Source organism: Lampetra fluviatilis, chromosome 1, assembly GCF_964198595.1.
Source record: "Lampetra fluviatilis chromosome 1, kcLamFluv1.1, whole genome shotgun sequence".
Taxonomy (NCBI): Eukaryota; Metazoa; Chordata; class Hyperoartia; order Petromyzontiformes; family Petromyzontidae; genus Lampetra; species Lampetra fluviatilis.
In genome coordinates this window covers 12,731,019-12,754,761 of record NC_136275.1, presented here as the reverse complement: position 1 = coordinate 12,754,761, position 23,743 = coordinate 12,731,019, and the positions used below count along the sequence as shown (strand labels likewise).

Sequence of the window (23,743 nt, the reverse complement as noted above, 5' to 3'; positions counted from 1 at the left end):
TAAAGGGACTGTAATACATACTTATTGTAATAATTTTAAACACAGGAAGCCGACACAATGTAGATACCATGAAAGATGTATTTTATGTGAAAATAAAATTACTCCTGTGTATTTCGCACGTGGTTTTGAAGAATGGCTTTTCAAAGTTAATGCGAAATGTGGTTATTTTATTCCCGAGTATTAAAGTTATATTAAACTGCAAATATTAAATCTGAATTTAATATTTGTATAAAATCAACACAGTCCTTGCTGTGCTAGCAAACTGATGCAGGCTCTTGCAGTCAGAATAATTAGTTTTTTTAAAGGATTGCAGCAGAGCTTTGACGCCATATGGCATAAAACAAACATGTCGTGCCTTTTTCATCTTCTTCCATGTCCCCTCTCGTCCTCTTCATTCCCAATCTTCTCTGTCTCTCTCTCTCCTTCTCCCTGTGTAAAATCCCGTTTCTTGTCCTTCTCCCTCCTTGCACCCCTCCACTGTACATTAACCGGTCCCCTTCCTTAACCTCCTTCCATTCCTCTCTTAAAGCTCCCCTCTTCTCGATTTTGTAAGCTATGTCAAGTGCCTTGAGTGAAGGCGCTCGACAAATATAGATTAGATTAGAATTAGATTAGATTTCCAGAGGCACCCCATGAAATTGCATTGAGAAACATCGTTATCTTTTACAGTGAGGGAAAAAAGTATTTGATCCCCTGCTGATTTTGTACGTTTGCCCACTGACAGAGAAATGATCAGTCTATAATTTTAATGGTAGGTTAATTTGAACAGTGAGAGACAGAATAACAACAACAAAATCCAGAAAAACGCATGTCAAAAATATTATAAATTGATTTGCATTTTAATGAGGGAAATAAGTATTTGACCCCTCTGCAAAACATGACTTAGTATTTGGTGGCAAAACCCTTGTTGGCAATCACAGAGGTCAGACGTTTCTTGTGGTTGGCCACCAGGTTTGCACACATCTCAGGAGGGATTTTGTCTCACTCCTCTTTGCAGATCTTCTCCAAGTCATTAAGGTTTCAAGGCTGACGTTTGGCAACTCGAACCTTCAGCTCCTTCCACAAATTTTCTATGGGATTAAGGTCTGGAGACTGGCTAGGCTACTCCAGGACCTTAATGTACTTCTTCTTGAGCCACTCCTTTGTTGCCTTGGCCGTGTGCTTTGGGTCATTGTCATGCTGGAATACCCATCCACGACCCATTTTCAATGCCCTGGCTGAGGGAAGGAGGTTCTCACCCAAGATTTGACGGTACATGGCCCCGTCCATCGTCCCTTTGATGCGGTGAAGTTGTCCTGTCGCCTTAGCAGAAAAACACCCCCGAAGCACGTTTCCACCTCCATGTTTGATGGTGGGGATGGTGTTCTTGGGGTCATAGGCAGCATTCCTCCTCCTCCAAACACGGCGAGTTGAGTTGATGCCAAAGAGCTCCATTTTGGTCTCATCTGACCACAACACTTTCACCCAGTTGTCCTCTGAATCATTCAAATGTTCATTGGCAAACGTCAGACGGGCATGTATATGTGCTTTCTTGAGCAGGGGGACCTTGCGGGCGCTGCAGGATTTCAGTCCTTCACGGCGTAGTGTGTTACCAACTGTTTTCTTGGTGACTATGGTCCCAGCTGCCTTGAGATCATTGACAAGATCCTCCCGTGTAGTTCTGGGCTGATTCCTCACCGTTCTCATGATCATTGCAACTCCACGAGGTGAGATCTTGCATGGAGCCCCAGGCCGAGGGAGATTGACAGTTCGTTTGTGTTTCTTCCATTTGCGAATAATCGCACCAACTGTTGTCACCTTCTCACCAAGCTGCTTGGCGATGGTCTTGTAGCCCATTCCAGCCTTGTGTAGGTCTACAATCTTGTCCCTGACATCCTTGGAGAGCTCTTTGATCTTAGCCATGGTGGAGAGGTTGGAATCTGATTGATTGATTTCTTATGTGAACAGGTGTCTTTTATAGAGGTAACAAGCTGAGATTAGAAGCACTCCCTTTAAGAGTGTGCTCCTAATCTCAGCTCGTTACCTGTATAAAAGACACCTGGGAGCCAGAAATCTTTCTGATTGAGAGGGGGTCAAATACTTATTTCCCTCATTAAAATGCAAATCAATTTATAACATTTTTGACATGCGTTTTTCTGGATTTTGTTGTTGTTATTCTGTCTCTGACTGGTCAAATAAACCTACCATTTAAATTATAGACTGATCATTTCTTTGTCAGTGGGCAAACGTACAAAATCAGCAGGGGATCAAATACTTTTTTCCCTCACTGTATGAATTAATCTGGAATCGATAGAATTGATTGTAATTTTCAACATATTGACTGGAATCGATCGGAACTGGGTGCTATTGGCCCCAGGAAAGAGTTCCTAGTTTAGGGGGTGATCGTGGCCACTGGTAGTGACCCAGATTAATAACAGCGGCCTGTTGGGTGGCCAGCTAGCGGTTAGAGAGGTATATACATGTACATTTATGTGCATGCTTGTGTGTGTGTAGATGCGTGTAATGTTTCCAAACATTTAAACATGTTCTGGGCCTCCACTTGGTCGACTCAGCCTTAAACGAGTACAGTATCTGTATGCGGTGTGTTACACATTTGCACTGGAGAGGCAACTGTAGTTGGGCGTGGTGCTGGCCACATCACCCCTTCGTGTGCTGTGCCTGGCCTTCATAGCTGCTCGCAAACAGCACTTGCCCATGCAGTCTGTTAAAAGCTATGACGAGGGATCTTTGTATTTGTATGTAATGTGATGTGTACAGAACATTTGAGAAATCATCGACAAACCCAACAAATTGAGTTTGATTCCCGGTCACGCCTACCATACGTGGAAAGTGATATCAGAGTTTAAAAAATGTGCTTGAAAGCTTTGGTTAAAAATTTCCATTCAAAAGTTAGAAAATAAGGTGACAAACACTCGTGGGAATGGAGTGGAATGGGCCACCCTCCCCATGCTCCCGGCACGAGCACCTCCCTCCCATTCTGCACATTTGCATACATTTTGTTTTCCATCATTGGCTCTGCCATCACCACCCACACTTGCCGAAAATGTTTGTTGTTAAATGGAATTAGATGCACATGAATTCCAAAATGCAGACTATATCCAATTTTATGCGAAAGCAGCTGTCATTCCGCATAAAAGGTGTGAAATGATTTCCAATAATGCTACATGAATTGGGCCCAAAGTGCCTTCTCAAAATTTGTTTTTCAAGTGTATGTTGTACTTTCAACTTTTTCTATTACAGCCAAATTGTTTAAAATAATGAGTCTACTGAAAATTGTGAAGCCACCCACACTTTTTAAAATTATATATTTTCCAACACCTCAACACCCTTTCAAAGTTCATCATTACAAAATTAAACGTGGGTCAACGTTGAGGTGCATTTATTGCAGTGTTCGCATTCCGTTATAAAATGTAATGACAATGCAATTCAACACATAAAATGAGAAATCATTATTTTAAATTGCATTTATTATAATTGAAAGAACTGGAGAAAAGTTTGAGATAAATTATGGCAAAACAGATGATTATGAAATGTAATGTGGAGCCATCGGCCTAGGTTATTCACGACGGTGTTAGAATAAGATAGGGCCTGTGTGTACGAGTGCAATAGTGAGGAGAGATTGTGTGTGTAAGTGCCCAGTACTCGCGTACTGATGCAGCCAGGGGTGCATAGAAATTAGCCCGTGTTCAGTCAATGCAGGCCCGTGCGATTATTTATTCATGCGTGCATTGTTTTGTAATTATGAAATGCCTTGAACAAATCACTTTTTTTTATTCCCAAGAACCCAACCTTACAGTCCTTCGAGAGGTATACACAGGAACAAATGCGCAGCAAACCTGGATATCATGTTTTCGTACTGGGGAATGTTGTGTTTACAAAGCTCATTTTTATTAAGCAAAAAAAACTATGGCTTCTCACTGCCGACTATAATTAATATTTGTACTGTCTACTGAGAAATTGTCTTCATACTCCAGTAATACTTTCAAAGTATACTCTATGCAAAAAAGGCTTTTAAAAATACGCTCACCGATCTTTGCTCTAAAAGATTGTAAACCCCTAACAAGGATGAACATATGTTTTTGCATAACAAATATACGAGTCTTTAACACAGGCCTAATAATGCATTTGCTTTGTAAAAAACTATTTAAATATATGGTACTCCAATCATTTACAGCCATTATACTTGTACACATGTGTATGTTCACAATTATTTTTAGTCCCAATATGGGTTTCGAGCTTGTTTGCTTATTCTATAGTAGTCTAAGCCGAGGGTAACCTAAGTTGAGTCTTAATGTCACGGAATTAATGATCTGGCCGAATCTCTGTCATTAAGCACCTCCACCATCCAACATAGCCAAACAAATGGTTATTGTCACGTGTACAAGCCTTTAATGTACAAATTATTATTGTTTCAGTTCACCTTGTAGGTCTAAGAGCAATCCTAACAACCAAATTTTGTATTTAGATGTATCTAATTGCTCACAACTAAATTGAGCTATGATACATCTCATTGTTATATTTAATTGTGAGGATTGATCTGCAAATTACTAGAGAGCTGAAACTAAAATAATTATCGCGTAAACGTGTGGATACATCAAAATTCATTTGTTTGGCTGTGTCGCGTGGTGGAAAGGGTCTTATCAACAGATGTAGGCCTTGGCAGTTGAGCCACACAGAAATTGGAGCAGGTAGACACAGGGGTTAATTCCAATTACAGTTCCAACTTTGCCTTGACATTTCAAGACACATGCATTTAATAATGTCCAAACAAAATGTAGCTCATGACCTTTACAGCAACTGAATCTCTCAAAAAGATCCCTTTGCAATGTGGTTAATAATTGAATGATAGTGAGAGAATGCAAATTGTTACCAGGGACCACAACTTATCCTCGACTTATGTAAAAGTAAAACTTGAGCTACAGCAAGAGTAAATATTCCATATCATATAATGTATGCTCAAATAACTGAAATACATATGCACGTGGCCCAGTGGGTGGTGGCACGCACCTATTATGCAGAACTTTGCAGGCAAGGATTGATCGATCACATAGAATTGTTAAACACCCACATCCATTGATATGTAAGGTGACCAACAGATGGCAGTACAGAAAGTGCTGTATATTCATGGCCCATTTGTCGGCCTTTGAGCGTTATCCTCTCTTACCCATAGCATTAATCTGTGCAAGCAAGTTCTCTTATACAAAACAACAACAAAAAACGCATTTAAAAAAGTAAAAAAATACTCATGTAAGAACCTCCAGAAAATTAGTCTTCAGACGCACTCAGGCTTTACTGGCTAAATTATGTTTTACTCTCATTTACAGCAAACTATACACTCGACGCAAAATATTAATATAAAAGTTATGTTACACCATAAATATATTCATCAGTCACACTTTCAAAAAATAGATGTTTCTATATGGAAAATAGGCGACTTTTCCCTCTAGCACAGTGTAATAAAGCATAACAATGAATAGATAAATGCAATAGACAATAACATTTTTGTTGATACGATCTCTAACAAATGCATCTCAAGAGAATACAGAGAACAATGAGCGTATATTTATTTATAGGCAGAGGCGGTTAGTCACAAGCAGAGGAAAAAAGGAAGATCTTGATCTTGGAATTCAAGAAAAGCAGGGCGTCAAGAGCAAGGAAATTCCCAACTTTTAAGGCAGCTGAGGAGAACGAGTTACCTCCCACGGAATGATGGTTAACTGGTGGCTGACGTAAATATTTTGTTGATGGAGCAGAGAGTGGATGGAAGGAAGGTAGTAGAATGCGTCGAGCGATGTAGAGTGAGGTGAAAGGGGAAAGGTAGGAGAGTGTATGGAGGGGAGTAGATGATAGGGCAAAAATAGGGGCAGTGTCATGTTGAAATTGAGTTGGGATTGTATTTGGAGCCAGTGCTTGGATCAGAGTATTTGAGTGATGTGGTTAAGTTTCCTAGTGAGAGTGAGAAATGTGGCAGCAGTATTTCACGTTTAGTTTCCTTGTGTTTAGGTTGTTGTCCTTTCCCCCGCACTTCCGATTAGCACGGTTGGCTATGGACGGTGCGAAATAAGTTCAACACAGATACATTTGGATCACGTGAGGGTTTGGAGACGAGGAATTTGTGGAGGTAATTGAGGAGAGCTTCATATATAGTCGAGTCTAGATGTGAGGAAGGCATGGATGAGGGTCTCAGCAGCAACTGGGATAAGGAAATCGTTGTGTATGTGATCGATGTTGCACATGTAGAGGTGTTACGGAGGGCAAACAAACACACTGGGCGTGGTTATGCCCGTACGCCGAGAGGTGCTTACATCCACGTCCGCACCGTTTAGCCTGGGGGGCTAACACGGCGCTGGGATCCCCCGCGGCCCCACCCCTCAGTGGCGGAGTTGCTATATAAGGCGGTGAGCCGGAGGGCTTGGGGTTCAGTGTTCAGCCTTAACCAGTGAAGCAAGAAGACCTGCTAGATAGGCCCTGGGACTCCCCTGGATCGCTGTCCTTCTCAGGACCGACCAGGGCACGCCAGTGTGGTGGCCCCAAGAGCCCAGAGCCGATGCTCTTGTAAGAGCCGGTCTGGGGACTCAGGGTGCCGTAATCCCAGCTTAACCAGGGCTGGGTTAGCTAGCCTCCCCTAGCCCGGTAGTGGAGGACCTCAGAGTAGGCTAGCTGTGACATAGATTGTTGATCTCCCTGTTAGACGGGTGAAGGGGCCGATACCCCTTCGAGTGTTGTACATCTCGGCCTGTTATGTATTTTGTGCTTAATAAATAAGTGTGCCTCCAACTACGTCGTCCAAGTCTCCTGGAACCTACTACACACAGATTGAGGTACGAGACCCGGGGGAAGTGGAGGAACGTGGTAAGTGAACGAGCGCTCGGGAACAGCGACATCTCCAAGGTTTCAGCATGCCTTTTGCCGGCGCAATGCCAAGTAGGAGACTCACTGTTTGGAAGTCCTGCGGTGTGCAGTTTATGCCGTGGAACTTGCAGTGGAGCAGCATCTCCCTGAGCTCGTGGCCCGCCCGCTCGTAAAACTCCCGCATGCTGAATGGCCGCGGCTTGTAGACGCGAAAGTCGGCGCGCTTCCTCAGCTGCACCATGACCTGAGCGTCGACGAAGCGAGGCTCCACGATCTCCATGCGCTCGTCGAGCAGTGCCAGCAGCTCGCCGGCGTGGTACAGGTCATTGCGCGTCATGCGCGAGAAGCGGAACTCGTTGAGGTTGCAGACGGTGACGGCGGGGAAGACCATGAGCGGCGTGGACACCTCGTCCAGCTTTGTGACGTATGGGTACCGCAGGTAGTACTGCACCCGGTCGAGGGACTGCAGCACAAGGATGGAGAGCGAGCCTAGGAACGCCAGCAGCCACAGCAGGCGCCGTACGGACAGCCCTCCCGGCGAGAAGATGTGCCGGATCCCGTGCAGTGTGCAGCTGTCCACGAACACGGCCACACTGGAGGGGCGCACCTTGTCCAGGCTCTCGTCCGACGGGGTCCCCTTCAATTCCATTATCCTCGCGAGTGCTATAACAGCAGCTCGGGGTCAATGCGAGTCTGATGCCGCACAGTTTGTAAGGTGACGTCTTCTCGAAAATGCTGCTCTAACAACTAGGCGTGTAGAGGATGGTGAACAGAAACTGCATACACCTGTGGAGATGGAAACATGAGGTTGTCGAGACTTCTCCCATTGCTGTTTGAGATGGCAATTAAAATTACTCACACCTGTGTTTCTGTTTATTTTCGTTTCACCCTTTTCGTCCTGATTACTAATTTACCAGTAACAATTGGTGACAATTATTGACACAAGTGTTGTAAAATTTAGGACCAGAATTGAGTCATTGTGTTTGATAATTTTATTTGATATTTGCTACAATATTATCTGAAAGCTACATTTTTAAATAACATCCAAATGGAATGCCATTGAAGTTTTCCAGCAAAGAGTGTTTTATGCTCTAGTCAAGATACTTTAATATGTATACAACAGCACATGGTTATATTTATTATACCTTTACTTGAAAATGAAATAGTGCAGTTTTATATGAGCAATCAATAAGATGCTTTAAACAATTGTATTGCGTATCGTGATTTTTTAGCAAAAAACTACCTTGAGCCTCTGATGCTTTCAGTATCTGTTGCGCAATACCTGTATATTGTATTGCTTTTATTTCAAATGAGGACTGAAGCTGTCCTTAAGTAAGAATGGATGTTACCGTGTATTCACTTCGTTACTTTACAACTTCCCAAGGTCATTTGTGAATAATCACATTCCCTACAGCAAACCAGCTCTTCAAAGACCACTGCTAACCCTATACACTACACACCACACTACGCACTTCATATCACGATGCACTAAGCACAGCACTATACTTCACACTACACACTACCTACCACAAAAAAACTATACACCACACTACACTATACACGACACACTACGTTATTTCTTGAGGAATAAAATGTAATAAAAAATGTTAACATAACATAAAATCCATCACAAAACATACATTATGATACATGACACACAAACAAACATGTGTAACGCTGTAACTAGGGCTATATATACTAAATGGGTCGCGCTACTTACCTGCAGTTGCAGACGGGGTCCACCAGGGGCAATACCTCGGACTGGGATAGGGGCCGCTAGATTCCCTAGCTCCGAGGCAAGGGGGGGGCTGCGGGGTGTGCTGGGATCCCCTGGGACCCCCCTTGGAACTCTCTGGAAGGGAGGCGTGGCCGGGGGCGGGCACGCCTCCAGAGCTGTATAAAAACCTCTGGACGGCTCGGAGCCAGTTGAAGACTGAAGACCAGCTAGCCAGGACCCTGGGACTCCCCTGACCCGCCGTCCTTGTAAGGGCCGGGTCTGAGTGGGCCAGTGGTGCGACCCTGGTACCCTCGGGGCCTGACGTCCTTGTAAGGGCCGGGACCGAGCGGCCCAGTGGTTGAGACCTGTACCTTGGCTGCGTCAGGTTAGAATAGCCTACCCTAGGTCACCCTTAGCCGGAGGACCTAGAGACCATAGCCCCAGTAGTAGGGCACGTTAGTCCGGAGGCGGTACCTCCTTAGTTAGCGGGTGAAGGGGCCGTTACCACTTCAAGTGTTAGGGTTCGCTACGTGCTGTACCGTAGCATTTGTTAATAAACGTGTTGCCTCTAACCGTCCGTCTCCACTCTCATAAAACCCACGCTACACATGCATTAAATATTACGTAACCACAATGAAAAGGGCACATATTTACTTATCTAAGATATGTTGTGGTTAACTACCAAGACAAGAGGAATTTAAAGAAAACACGCACAAGCAATCCATAAACAAATAACACTTTTTAAAAGCCCTCTGATGTGTTTTTGGGTTGTCAGAGAGTTTTTCGAAAGAGTAATTTTAAACTGGAATGCTTATTTTGGTTTCATGTGAGTTAAAGTGCAGACATCTTGCCAAACAAACTGCCATATAACCTGAAAACACACTGGAGAGTTATACAGCACAACCGCAAAACCCTACACAGTAATATCACTTTCTAATATTGTCAAAACTAAGCAACAAATCCTGGATGGTCTTTGGCCACAGTTTATTTCTTGCCATTCTTTACAAATCTGTGTGGCGGTGTTCAGTTTCACCGCCACACAGTATTGAACAGTCTGAAAAACCTTTAAGAATACGAAATTAATGCACAACTTGGGATTTTGTATTTAAATGGGTGAAAATGAAAACATAGTAATAATAATCTGAGGACAGTAATAAACATCACAGAAATCAACAACACCAAAAAACCTTATCCACTAGGGACCCTGATAGTGCCAATTAATTCGTGTTCAGTGACAGACTGCTCCCCACCAGGGCAATTTGAATTTCCCTCAACAGTGAATGTTTCCTTATTCTGATCCCACTAATCTTGGAGAACAATTTATATACGTGTGATAAGACACGGGCTTGTAATCAGGGGTTACCATTTGTGAAATGCCAATCAACATTATTTATTGCCGCTCTCATGCTCCAATTGCAACCTGTGACATCTCCAATCATTTTTGAGTTATGGGTATTGAATTTTTTTTCTTCAATTCTATCTCTTTTGAAGTCTCTCATCAATGTAGTTTCAGATTATGTTAACATTTTCTCCCACTTTTATGCCTTATCTTTTGCCATGCTTCTTATTGCATGATTCAAAGTGGTGACAATTACGATTTTTCTCGGCATTTGCATCTGTTATTTAGAGTTAGTCTAAAATTATATATATATACCCTTTGGTTCTTTCGGTAAAGTCACGTAGGTATAAAATAAAATAACTCACATTTTATTTTATACCTACGTGGCTTTACCGAAATAACCAAAGAGTATGGAATCCTGCAGTCACGAAAGCTTCAAATCAAGATTATATACATATCGACCTACATATTTAAACAGTTTAATTGTCTTGCTTTTAACTGTAATTAGTTTTGTCCTCTTTTCGGCTATGTTGATGTGAAACTTGGAAGATGAATTACTGGAATTCATTGAACAACCTAAATACAAGAGGCTGCAAAGCTGGGTTGGCAAGTCTATAAGAATACAAACACGACTAAATACATGTGTAGTGACATAGCATCCGTCACTTAGCAGCATAGCGTTTGTTGCTGGCAGGGACGGGGATCTGCAGTTACAGCAGCCCTGACTGACAGCAGGGCACGTGATAGACCAGAGAGAGGGATGTAGGGGAAAGGTTACAGAAGGGGCACGTGGGGGAAGCCCGGGAACCCGCTAGTAGGTTCTAGAGAGGGGGCATGGCTGGGGCGGAGCGAGGCCACGTTGGGAGGATAAAAGGGGGCCCCGAGCAAGAGCTCGGGGCTGTCGTTTGGAGTGGGATCCCGTCGTGCTCCTGGAGTCTTCGTCGCCGTCTACGTCTTCAACATCTCGGCGTCATCAGTCAGGCAGTCTGCCAGCTGTCCTGACTGGGAGCTGTAGTTACTAAGTGTGAACTGTTAAGGCTGTTAATAAACAAAGTGCCTCCCACTTTTAGTGTCTCTAAGTCAGTTACTGCACATGTGCAAGTTCACCAAAACAATTGAACATATCTGTTGGAGGAGCACAGCTGGAAAGCATATATACTTTGGGCAGTTGTTGAGAGCAGACGAGGATCATAATTATGAAATTAATACCGTAGAAAAGAGCAAGTTGAAGCACTTTTAGAAAACTGAAATAAAAAAAGATGCATAGCAATGTACAAAAAGCAGACTGCTAAGATATGGCTCAGAAACATGGACATTGATAAAGAATAGTGAAAAGGGCTGAAAAGTGCACAAAGAAGCATCGAGATGTGCGTGCTTAGAATTACTGATACACAAACAGAGGGACAGAAGCAGGAGATAAACATGTACACGTTTGAGACATAATATTGACTGTTCAGAAAAGTAAGTGGGCTTGGACAGGGCACGTCACTATAAGGGATGGTCCAGATTAACAATGAAATGACTGCCAAGGAATTAAACGCAACCTAGAGAACATCTAACGAGGAGATGGAGAAATTATATCGGCTCGTGTGCTGGAGATGGATTATTGCATCGCGAGACAGTGAGAGATGGCAAGAGCTTAGGGATGCCTCCTCCTGGCAGTTGATAGATCATGGCTGATGATGACGATTACAATTTAAAATTAGATTAATTTGAAATAATAATGACATGCAAAACCAATACAAACATGAACTGATGAAAATAAAATAAATACTATGCACATCATTAATTGCCATGCTATCCACACACAGCATACACTCTATCGACACATTACAAATAATACTTGAACCATTCCATGCATTTCCATAAACAACAGGCAGTACAACACGCCGTATTAGATCGTGTAGGTTACTTTAGCGCTACACGGGACAATATAGCTTCGAAGCATGTGTCTTTGGTGAGAGAGACAGTTACACAAACTTAATTACAACCTGATCTCGAATAGCAAGCACAGAGATCGCATTTGTAACCACGACGAGCGGTGTTGATCCCAGCCGGCTGAGCAAACGCGACAGTACTCACCACTGCAGCAGCCGCGGGCTGTCCTACACGCAGTCGAGCCAGCGGACGTGTGGCCGATTCATAAACCGGGCAGAGATGCACTCAAGATACATCGCACACAGGCGCTCTCGTTTGCTGCTCTGAGCTGAGGAATCTCCAAGTGATTGCAGATTGACGTGCCGGAGAGCGCACTGCCAGATCTATAACCGCTGCGTGTCATGTTTGGGGGAGATGGTGGGAGGGCAGACTGGCAGCGGAGGCAGGGAGGGCGTCTCCCCACTGAGGGTTGTGGATATTAGGATTTCTGTATCGGCAGTCTTCAAGGATGTGGCGTGAAAGGATCAGTAAATGGGATATGGCACGAGACAGCGAGAAAAAAAGCCACCATACTTTCCTCTTGGGTGTTTGAGACAGCAGTCTGGCGGGTGACTGATTCTTAAAAAGATGCAAATGTGTGCTGTCCTGCTCGACTGGCAGTTTCGAATATATGATGCGTGAAATTAAAACTCGGGTTTCAGATTGCGCGGCGCTCAGAGCGAGTTAAGCTCTTTTTAAGAGACTTACTTACTAAGCACCGTCCATTCACAGATCGAGGGGACGTGGGCGTAATGGGAGGATGTTCTTCATGTGTCAGACGCTAGCCCATGCCACAGCAGAGGTGCAGTGGCTTGGGTTCAGTGAGAAGCACACCCAGTAGCAAGTAACGCGTCAGTGAGTGCCCTCTTCTCTCGGAGAGAATGAGAAGGAGTGCAGCAGTACTCTCAAGATTTCGATTTAAAGCTTTCGTGACTGCAGGGATTCATCTTCTTGGTTCTTTCGGTAAAGTCACGTAGAAGGAAAATAAAAAAATAAAAAAATATGATAAAATACAATTCTCACGACGTTTCGGCCACCACGTCGTGAGAATTGTATTTTATTATGTTTAATTTGTATTATTTTATTATTTCCCTTCTACGTGACTTTACCGAAATAATCACGAAGATACTTTCAAGAGGTATTACAGGAGTGTGCTGCCTTCTGTGTGTGGGAAGCGTCAGTTCCCAGAGTGGGTGTTCTCGCTACTTCTTGCTCAGAAAAGCCCCACATAATTGAGCGCTGCAGAACGCAACCAAGTTTGGAATATGTAGACGACTGCATTGCAGAGCCACGTGGCCTTCACACTCGCACCTTTTGTACCAGATTGGCAGGCTTCCCTCGCCTCGGTTGCCTGGAGACGACGAACGGCGTGGCGAAGCATTCAATCTCTCTCTTTTTTACGATCAGAGGAAACAAGAAGATGCTCGGTGTAGTCGGCACTTTGCTTCGTTCATCATTTCGTTTTCTTTAATGCTTTGCTTTATGTAAACCCCCCTCCCCCTTTTTAGATGAAAGATTTCACAATAGATTTCACGCTCTGCTCTCCTTACCCCTTCCCTTTCTCTCTACCCCCCCTCTCTCTACCCCCTCTCTCCCTACTCCATGTCTATGTTCCCCCTATGGTTTCTATGTAATATTTGTAATATTACTATAATTTTTTTTCACGACAAGTGCTGCATCTGCACCCTCTCACCGCGAAGCAAAAAGGCGAAATGAGGCAGCGGAGAGCGCGAAAGACAACGCGAGACTGAATGCGAGCATGTATGTGGCTATTGATTCACGTGATTACAACGTATAGATAGACATACATATTGAAGCGATAGTTTTCAGAAGCTCTTTGCTGGCATGAATCACACTGGCATGAGACATGATTTTTGTATTGCCATGCTGCAGTTGGAGGGTGGGGGGTTAAAGGGGCAAAACTGAGGCTCTGTATATTTTCTTCAGATTAGAGATAATTTGACACCCATCAACCTTTTCACCAAAGATCCACTATCAAAAGGTTATCACACCTCTATCCATGACCAATTTCTTACATCTGGCCAATTAAAAAAAACCTCAAACCTGTTTGTATCAGGTACTATACACCGAGGGTTGCCAAATGTTCAGGTTTAACCCGGGCAGTCCGGGATTTGGCATCTATGTTTGGGTGAGAGGAATTGATTTGTTTCTAAATCTGGTACCGCTATTGAGTTGATCGTTATTACGGTTACTGTACAGTTTTGATAGACACAGGCTAACTGGGAAATATTGTAGAGGTGTAATTGTGTAGATGTGTAGAGGTGTAATTGTGTAGATGTATGGGCACGGATGGGAAGCAAACACAAGGGGCGGGGTTAGGGCTGTACACGGAGGAGGTGCTTGCACCGACGTCCGCACCTACATCCCCCACGGGCCCCTCCCGGGGGCCGAGTGCTATAAAAGGTGGTGAGCCGGAGGGCTCGAGGTCGAGTGTTAGCTTTAACCAGCGAAGAGTGAAGACCAGCTAGAATAGGCCCCGGAGCTCCCCTGGCTCGCTGTCCTTGTCAGGACCGACCAGGGCAAGCCGGTGGCGTGGCCCCGAGAGCCCAGACTGACGTTCTTATAAGAGCCGGTCTGGAGACTCAGGGTGCCGGGATCCCAGCTTGACCAGGGCTGGGATCGGTAGCCTCCCCTAGCTCCGTAGTGGAGGACTCGGGCGTAGGTTAGCGGGGTTAAACGTTGTGTCTCCCTGATAGACGAGTGAAGGGGACGATACCCCTTCAAGAGTTGTGTGTACCCGTTACTGTACACGAGTTGGTATTAATAAATAAGTGTGCCTCCGACCCCGTCGTCAAAGCCTCCTGAATACTTACTACATCTGGGGTCAGAAGTGATCGTTCAACGATGGACACACGAGGGACGACACGTACCAGGGAGTCGGAGATGGAGGACACCTCGGCCGAATCGGCACCAGAGATGGCCGAGGTCGGATCGGAGCAGCCGGGGCCGAGTACACCCGCGCCGCTACGACAGGAAGGGAGGGATGCGTCGGCCGAGGGACTTCGGCTGGCTCACTCCTGCCTGGCGGAGTTGCTCTACGCTGCGGCCGCCACGTTGGAGGAGATCACGCGGCTGGGGGCTGGAGGGGCTGCGCGGGACGACGACGGCAGCCGACGCGCGGCGCCATTTCCCGCCACCCCGATGCGGCTCGCGGTTAAATTTCCCGCCATCACTACAGTGGGAGCAGAGGGCGGGGCCGGCCCGCGTCAGGTGACTGCTGAGGGCCAAGCACAAGCCGTGACATCATCAACACCGGCCAGCGCGTCAACAACGGAGCGACCGGCGATGCCATGCTCGCAGCCCGCCCACACTGTAACGTCTGCTGGGAACGACGGAGCGCGATCCACGACCACAGACATCGCGTTACAGCAGCGACTGCCGCCTCTTAAAGAGTTCGTGGGCGTGGACGGTGACTGGGGTGGCTTCAAGAGACGGTTCCTCGCTCATCAGGAGATGGCGAACTGGACGGACGGTGAAGCACTTCGCGCGCTGCCAGCGATGCTGGACAACGACGCCCTGGCTACCCTCACCTCGGCGCCTAAGGAAAAGCGCGCCACGCTGCACTTGGCGCTGCAGCTACTGTCCGCTGTCTACGGGCCGCCTTCGGACTGCAGGCAGCTGTTCCACGATCGCCAGCGGGGCGCCACCGAATCGCCTCTGGCTTTCCGGACGGCTCTCCTGGCCCTGGCGAAGGCAGCTTTTCCGCGGATGGATGAGGAGGGGGTGGACGCTATGGTGGCGGAAAAGTTGTTGCTACTCGCGGATGAGCTGGACGTCGCCGTCTTGGCTCAAGACGCAGGGATGTCTTCCCTGCTGGTCGCGCGCCACATCCACGGGGGCTTGCGGTCCCTGCGTCGCAAGGCTGCCAAGGGGGTGGCCGGCCATGTCATGGCGGCTCCCGCCCTTCCATCGGTGGAGGTCTGCGGGGTGGAGCGGCGGGAGGAATGGAGATCTGCGGGACCACAGGCTCGGAACGGACCGAGCCGCCAGGAGCAGCCCAGGCCATCTGGGGCGCTCACACGCTGCTACAACTGTGGCCTTCAAGGCCACGTTGCTTCAGGATGCCGGGCTCCCCGTCAGCGCGGGGCGACACCTCGTCAGGACCCCGCGCCGTCTCCACCCAAGCTCCAGCAGAGAAATGCGGCAAGTCGTGGCACCTCAAACGTTTGGCCCATGCACACATCCGACACACACTCACGCGCTGAAACAAACAGGGCTCGCAAATCGACGGCCGTTGCGTCGGATTGTTCTGAAATGCGGCGAGCGCTCCAACCGGGTCAGTGGTCGGAGCTCGCCCATCGTGTCGTTGCAGCGTCGGCGGGATCGTCGGTCGTGGTCAGTCATATTGATGGGGTAGAGGTGCGGATTTTAATTGACACAGGAGCATCGGCGACCATTATATTTGATTTGATTTATAACATCCTTCCCGTTCAAAGTCGTCCCTTGCTCCCCGTTGACGTGCCATGCTATGCTGCTAACGGGGGCTCGCTGGGCATCATTGGGCAAATCCGCGCCAAAATTTGCATTGGAGACATTAAATTATCTGGGCCTGTTTTGGTTTCCTCCTCACTGGCGGTTCCGTGCCTGTTGGGGATGGATTTCTTGGCCAAAATGCCCATTCGTATTTTGATCGACCAGGGGTGCATCGAGCTCCCGTCGGGCCGACGTGTAACATTTTTGTCTTCCCCCGCCACGGAGCGTCGGGCGTTTGCGACCGTGCAGGCGCTCGTGGCAAAAACTGTGCGCATACCCCCGGGGGCTCAGATGCTCGTCCCTCTTAGGTTGCGTCGGCCGTTTGCTGAGGGGGTTGCGGATCGGGGGGTCTTGTTGGGACCATCTCGGGCCGGGGTCAATGGACCCGATTTGCTAGCGGCTCAGACCATGGTGAAAGGGGATGGGGACCCCTTCATTGCGGTCCTTAATGTAGGATCGCGAACGGCCGTGGTTCCTCAAGGGACCGTGCTTGCACACGCAACGCCGGCACCCTATGAGGAACCACTCGTGGGTCAGGTAAGCACCGATCCTCTGTCGCGACCGCATTCGGACTGTGATGACGGATGGCTGGATGCGCTTTGCGCGGGATCAGTGGACCTGTCCGACTCACAGCGTGGGAAGCTGCGAGTTCTCCTGAAAGAGTTTGCCGACGTTTTTAGTCAACACAAATTTGATATTGGTTGTACTAAATTGCTGCGACACCATATTGACATGGGTGACAGCGTGCCAATCCGCCAAAATCCCTTTCGGTTGAGTCCCGCCGAAAAGGATCATGTCAAATCGGCCGTTGATGACATGCTAGCCGCCGATATCATTTCCCCTTCCAACAGCCCGTGGGGCGCACCGATCGTTTTGGTGAAAAAACACGACGGCTCACTGCGGTTTTGTGTCGACTTTCGGCGGTTGAACAAAATTTCAGTGGCAGATGCGTACCCGCTTCCTCGAATGGATGAGTCGCTCGATGCCTTGGCGGGGGCGCGATTCTTTTCCACCCTCGATTTACTTTCTGGATTCTGGCAGCTTCCTCTGGATGACGAATCAAAACCTAAGACTGCTTTCCGTACACCGCACGGCCTCTTCCAATTTAACCGCTTGCCGATGGGCTTACATTCTGCGCCGGCAACTTTTCAGCGGTTAATGGAACTGGTCTTGCCGGGCTTGCAATGGGATTCGTTTTTAATTTACTTGGACGATGTCATCGTCTTTAGCAAAACATTCGATGAACACCTCCAGAGGTTGCGTGCTCTTTTCTCAAAATTCGGGCTGCCAATTTGAAATTTGAACCGCAGAAGTGCCATTTGCTCCGCGAATCGGTGCGGTATTTGGGTCATATTGTTGGACGCTCGGGGATATCCACTGATCCCGCCAAAACGAAATGCGTCAGCTCTTGGCCGACTCCCACCACGGTGGGAGAGGTCAGGAGTTTCATTGGGTTCGCGTCGTACTACCGACGGTTTGTGGCTGACTTCGCTACGATCGCGAAACCATTGCATGCCTTGACGTCCAAGGGAGTCAGTTTTCATTGGGGGCCGGAGGAGGAGGCTGCTTTCCGCGCCCTCCGGGATGCCCTGGTGGGGGCTCCGCCGTTGAATTATCCCGATTTCTCACAACCCTTCTTGCTCGATACAGACGCAAGTAACACGGGCATTGGGGGCGTGCTGTCCCAGTTCATTGGTGGCGTAGAGCATGTGGTGGCTTACGGTAGTCGGGTACTGTCTCCGGCGGAACAACGGTACTGCGTTACCCATCGGCAACTATTGGCAATTGTTTATTTCGTTCAGCAGTACCGCCTGTATCTGTACGGTCGACGTTTCACCGTCCGTACAGATCATGCGGCTCTGCAGTACGCCCTGCGGGTTCAACAACCATCGGGCCAGTTGTCTCGATGGTTGGAGATTCTCCAAGGCTACGACTTTGTCACCACATATCGTAAGGGCGTCCGCCACACAAACGCTGACGCCCTGTCGCGGTTGCCACCCACTTCGGAGTGCGCTTGCCTCTTGGGTTCGGGGCGTTGTAGGCCCCCGAACGCGACCACGGATTCGGTCCTCGTGGCCGCCGCCGATGCGCCTTCAGCTTCGGGTCCTATCGAGCAAGAAGGGAGGGATTCATTGCTGGGGTTGTCCGTTGCGGAGTGGGGACGCCTCCAAATGGAGGACACCTCCCTCCTCGCTCTGTGCCGTCGCACCAGGGGGGTTGGTCAAGGAGCGGCGAACGTTGACTCGTGGGGGTTGTTCCAGGGGCTTTTAATGCACTGGGACGGGAAATCCCGCCGCCAGCGGCTCGTGGTGCCTGCAGCATTGAGGGGTAAGGTGGTGTGGGCTGCGCATGAGCGGCTCCTGCACTTGGGGACTCACAAAACCCTTGCCATGCTCCAGCTCGATTTCTTCTGGCCGGGCATGGCAAAGGACGTGGGGGGTCTCCTGGGGTCGTGCACGCAATGCGCGCAGCAGAAGCCACCGGCGAGGGGGTCCAACCCTCCGCTGCAGTCCATAAAGGTTTCCCGGATTAACGAGCTCGTTGCTCTGGATATTCTCGGGCCATTTCCCGCTACAACCCAGGGGAAATAGGTACTTATTGACAGGGGTTGATTACTTCACGAGATGGCCCATGGCCTGGCCCCTGGCCAACCAGTCGGCAGCAGCCGTCGCGGAGGCCTTTGTCCAGGGCTATGTCCTCGACAAGGGTGCTCCGGAACGGCTGCTGACTGACCAGGGTAAGAATTTTTCAGGGAAACTCCTCCGCGAGGTGTGCGACCTCTTGGGTATGGAGAAATTTCGGACCTCCCCATATCACCCACAAACTGACGGGATGGTGGAACGGCTGCATCGGACTATCACGTCCATGCTGTCCCAGCAGCTATCGGAATCCCAGACAGATTGGGACCTTCGCATTGCCGGTGTGTTACAAGCCTACAGGATGGCTCCCCATGCGGCCACCGGATTTTCACCTTTCTTTTTAATGTATGGCCGCGAGGCTAACCCGCCTGTGACGACTCAGCTGAAGCTCTCGGCGCCTCAGGCGAAGTCTAAATTGTCCGAACACGTTAAATTTAACATCGGCAAATTAACTGAGGCGCGGGAAGCGGCCGTGCAAAATTCTGAACTCCGCCAGAAGGCGAACAAGAGGCTTAGGCTGGGGCGGGTACATGTGTTCAAATGGAAACCGGGGGACAGGGCATGGTTGCACTGTCCCCAAGTGCCACTGGCGACCTCGTCAAAGTTGGTACGGCCGTGGCGGGGGCCCGTGGAGGTCGTACAGGTCTTACTGCCGCAATGTGTACGCGTCAAATGGGGGAGGCGTCGGTGGTACGTGCACCCCTCCAGGTTGAAACCGTTCATTGCGCCGCCCCGTGGTTCGCACACACACACGCATGGCCAAACGTGTGAGGGGTCCGCCAACTCCCCGACGTCGCTGCTTTCGCCTAACCTGACATCGACTGTTCCATCTCCAGGTGCACCAGGAGTGACGGGTCCACGACCGCCAACCCCTCCCAGGGGGGTCGGGGCTCACGCAGCAGCGAAGCCAGACTCTCTCGCACCCGAACTGTCGACAACCGCCACTGAGCGTGCCGGGACGGGCCCTTGTGACGGGCCCGCCGCGAGAATGCGCGCCAAAACGCGCAGACTTTTGTGAGGTCGGCCGTTGGGGGGCCCTTGCGGAAGGTGGGGGGAGGCGTCCGGAGTGCGTGTATATATGTTGGTTTTGCGGAATGGGGTATTTATTCGGGGGGGTGCGTCGGGTTATTTTTTTTCCTGTTTCCTGATGTTGTTGTTGTTGTTATGGTTGTCGTTGTTCTTGTTAAAATTACGCGAGGCACACACGGGTTTGGGGGGTCATGCACCTTTATTGTGATTTTGTTGCAGCCGGGGACGGCTGCGGGCTGTACAGGGGGGGGGTGATGTAGAGGTGTAATTGTGTAGATGTGTAGAGGTGTAATTGTGTAGATGTATGGGCACGGATGGGAAACAAACACAAGGGGCGGGGTTAGGGCTAGATTTGAAGCTTTCGTGACTGCAAGGAATCATATTCTTAGGTTTTTTCGGTAAAATCACGTAGGTAAAACATCAAAATTAATGAAAATAAAATAAAATAAAACAAAAATCGTCGTGATTTTTGTTTTATTTTATTTTCATTAATTTTGATGTTTTACCTACGTGACTTTACCGAAAAAACCTAAGAATATGGGGTTAGGGTTGTACACGGAGGAGGTGCTCGCACCGACGTCCGCACCTACATCCCCCACGGGCCCCTCCCGGGGGCCGAGTGCTATAAAAGGTGGTGAGCCGGAGGGCTCGAGGTCGAGTGTTAGCTTTAACCAGCGAAGAGTGAAGACCAGCTAGAATAGGCCCCGGAGCTCCCCTGGCTCGCTGTCCTTGTCAGGACCGACCAGGGCAAGCCGGTGGCGTGGCCCCGAGAGCCCAGACTGACGTTCTTATAAGAGCCGGTCTGGAGACTCAGGGTGCCGGGATCCCAGCTTGACCAGGGCTGGGATAGGTAGCCTCCCCTAGCTCCGTAGTGGAGGACTCGGGCGTAGGTTAGCGGGGTTAAACGTTGTGTCTCCCTGATAGACGAGTGAAGGGGACGATACCCCTTCAAGAGTTGTGTGTACCCGTTACTGTACACGAGTTGGTATTAATAAATAAGTGTGCCTCCGACCCCGTCGTCAAAGCCTCCTGAATACTTACTACAATATGTCCAAGTTTGATATGTGGAAAAAAAGTGGTAACCCAATGTAGACTTCATTGAAAACTACAAGGTATATGGATCTCATGGGCTACTCCAGTATGAATATAATCAATTGCAACAACATTCACAGGAGGAAAATACTATTTTTCCTCCCATTTCACCCGCACCAATTTGCATTTAGCAATACGGCCATGCATCACATTTCTTAATCCTTATTTAAGTAATTTTGTATGACGCCGTGACAGTGAACAGAGGTAGTTAATTCAGGACGCATCACTGGCCAGAGATGATTGAAGCTGAGCAGCTTGAGCGCAGGCGTTTAGAGGCTAGGGGTGGGTGTCGTGTGGCGTGTGTGTGGGGCTCCAGCAGAAGGCTGGGTCCGTGATGGTCGGCACACATACAGCGCCATCTGCCAGCCCCCTGCCGGCAGTCACAGGACACCCCCTGCTTTTGTAAAATATTAGTCATCCCACGCCTGACAGAACGAAATAAAAAAAACGTACATTTTTACTCGATTATGTATTTCATTAAAGGACAATGTCACCTACAAAGTATAAGTCATCAAATAACTGCCATCAAAAATGTGTCGTATTGGTGGATTGTATTTGACACAAGCCAAGCACTGTAACCTCATCAATATTTTGAATTAACTATCAATTGGCATATGTCGGACTACTTTTTCAAGATGTGCATGGGTGTGTATATACATATGCATATGTAAGCCTGTAGTCTTACAGATTGCAACCATGCAAAATGACTGTCAGAAGGTTATGGGACAGTTAAATTAGTTGGTTAACCTTATAAGTTCTAAAAATGAAAATTATGAAATTAGCATGCATGGAATGAGCAAGCGAATAATATTACAACAAAGTCCCTTGCGCACCCTTGAGTCACATTTTATTTTAGAAAATGTGTGTTGTTGTGCACTAAAATAAAGCAAAGGAAATATAACTCCACATCGGACTCAAAAAATCAGGCGCGGTTCGTCCACTAGGGGCGTTGGGGCCCCGCCCCACCAAGCAGCTGAAGGTGAGAAATTATTTTTTGAATTAAAATACTTTTGTCGAAATAGTTTTGTTGTGGTTACATTTCTTAAATGTAATTATTATTTCAACGTGAATTGCCTAATGAAGATAACATTTTAAGCTGTTCATATTAGAAACCGCTTCAACACCACAGTCTGATTGCGATAAGCTTCTAGCATTTTAACCACGCCGTTTGAGACCCATTTAGGGTGGTAAAAAAGGCACCCATGGCTGTAATGAGACGATGTCACAACGCGAGGTCGCACTGTGCAAATATAGCAGCTCACGGCCTACACGCTATAGGAGGAAAACAACAGGAATGGCGATGACAGCATGTGCAGCAAACGAAGAATTATCAACGAACACTGTGGAGTTACTCTTAAATATTCAATTTGAAAGGCTTTGTTGAGTCGTGTCAGCTGATCTTTAAATGTCCTTGAAGCTTTTGGCAGTATCAAAGCGGTTGTGTAGTGTGGATTTTATGGTCATTGGGACAGCATTTGGGTGCTTTGTTTCGTATATTGTTTATAAATGTCTACCGTTGGTAGATAAGAGAGTTATATCACTTTCACGGGAAGGCCAATAACATGACGATGTTTTTTTAATTAGAACACCAAATTTTCAGAGGTCACCCAAAACAGCCCCACCTAGTGGCAATGTCACGAGCCGCCACTGCATGAGAAAACATGTTTCAAAAAGAAAGCTGAAATTTAGCATAAAATTCACTTGAAAATATTCAACGTCGAACTAAACCTGCAGATGTTCAGAATATTATATTTAAATGATATTATAATTATAAAATATTAAAAGTAATTATAACTATAAAAAAATACTTGAAACTTTGTAGTAGAACGAAGCAAAATGGAGAGTACAATTATAACAATCACATATTCATTCTACAGAATGAAAAGCCCTGGTAGAATCATTAGAATCAAAATGTTTAATAACAATCATTCAAAAAAAATAAAAAATGTATGCTTCTCCATTCTCCCATGGAGAAGCAAAATTGTCCTTCATGGAATAAATAAAAGGTGACCTTAAATAATCAAATAGTTAATAATGAAAATTTATCAAAATTAGTGTTGTTATTTAAAGTTGCGCCTTTTGATGTGACGTCACATTTCTCAAACCCCCCTCCTCCCCTCGTCACACATCGTCACAAATATCTGACCCCCCCCCCTCGGTGCGTGACGTCATTTATGGACGGCCTCTGACCAATAAATCACCCAAAGTTGCATCTCTAACAATGAGTCATGAAAGCGTTCTGGGAACATTGCGTGTGCGGCTGTTCTAATTTCAACAATAATCTAAAAGCGATGTGATTTAACTCATCAGCAGACTTCTGCAGCCTGTATTGGAAACGTGTTGAAATCAAAAGACACGGCAGTCCATCACATTTATGGAGACCTATAATAAAATGTTGCTACATTAACTTCATCTTCAAATCTCGGGGGCTTCTCAGCAAGATTGATTTAGATGGCAGTAATTAAGTTAATAAAGGGAAGTACATTTCACACCATTGGCGTAAACCATTCGTAAGAGGCGCGGTGCTGGAGGGGTGGCATTGATTGGTATTGATTACTGGCTTCATGAGTTACTGTCCGGGCTGAGACCCCACGTGAGCTGAAATCTGTCTTCCCGGGGATCTCATCCGTGTGCACGCAGCGCATTGTTCACATTATTTACGCC

The 23,743-nt window shown here is 47.3% G+C and overlaps 1 protein-coding gene across 3 annotated transcripts in view; it reads right to left on the bottom strand.

Moving 5' to 3' along the window:
• Positions 1 to 12,166, bottom strand: part of LOC144932561 (acid-sensing ion channel 1-like) — a 144,907-nt gene extending 132,741 nt beyond the window's left edge. For 2 of the 3 annotated variants that reach the window (XR_013636916.1, XM_078856774.1), the window contains exons 1-2: positions 11,991 to 12,166; positions 6,938 to 7,638 (exon numbers count right to left, since the gene is read on the bottom strand). Coding sequence is in view for 1 of the 3 variants with exons in the window: in XM_078856774.1 (XP_078712900.1) it covers positions 6,938 to 7,501 (564 nt within the window). In the remaining 2 variants the exon portion in view is untranslated. The remainder of the gene's footprint in view (positions 1 to 6,937; positions 7,639 to 11,990) is intronic. The other variant, XR_013636917.1, reaches the window with a different exon arrangement.
• Between the last annotated feature and the right edge of the window lie 11,577 nt (positions 12,167 to 23,743).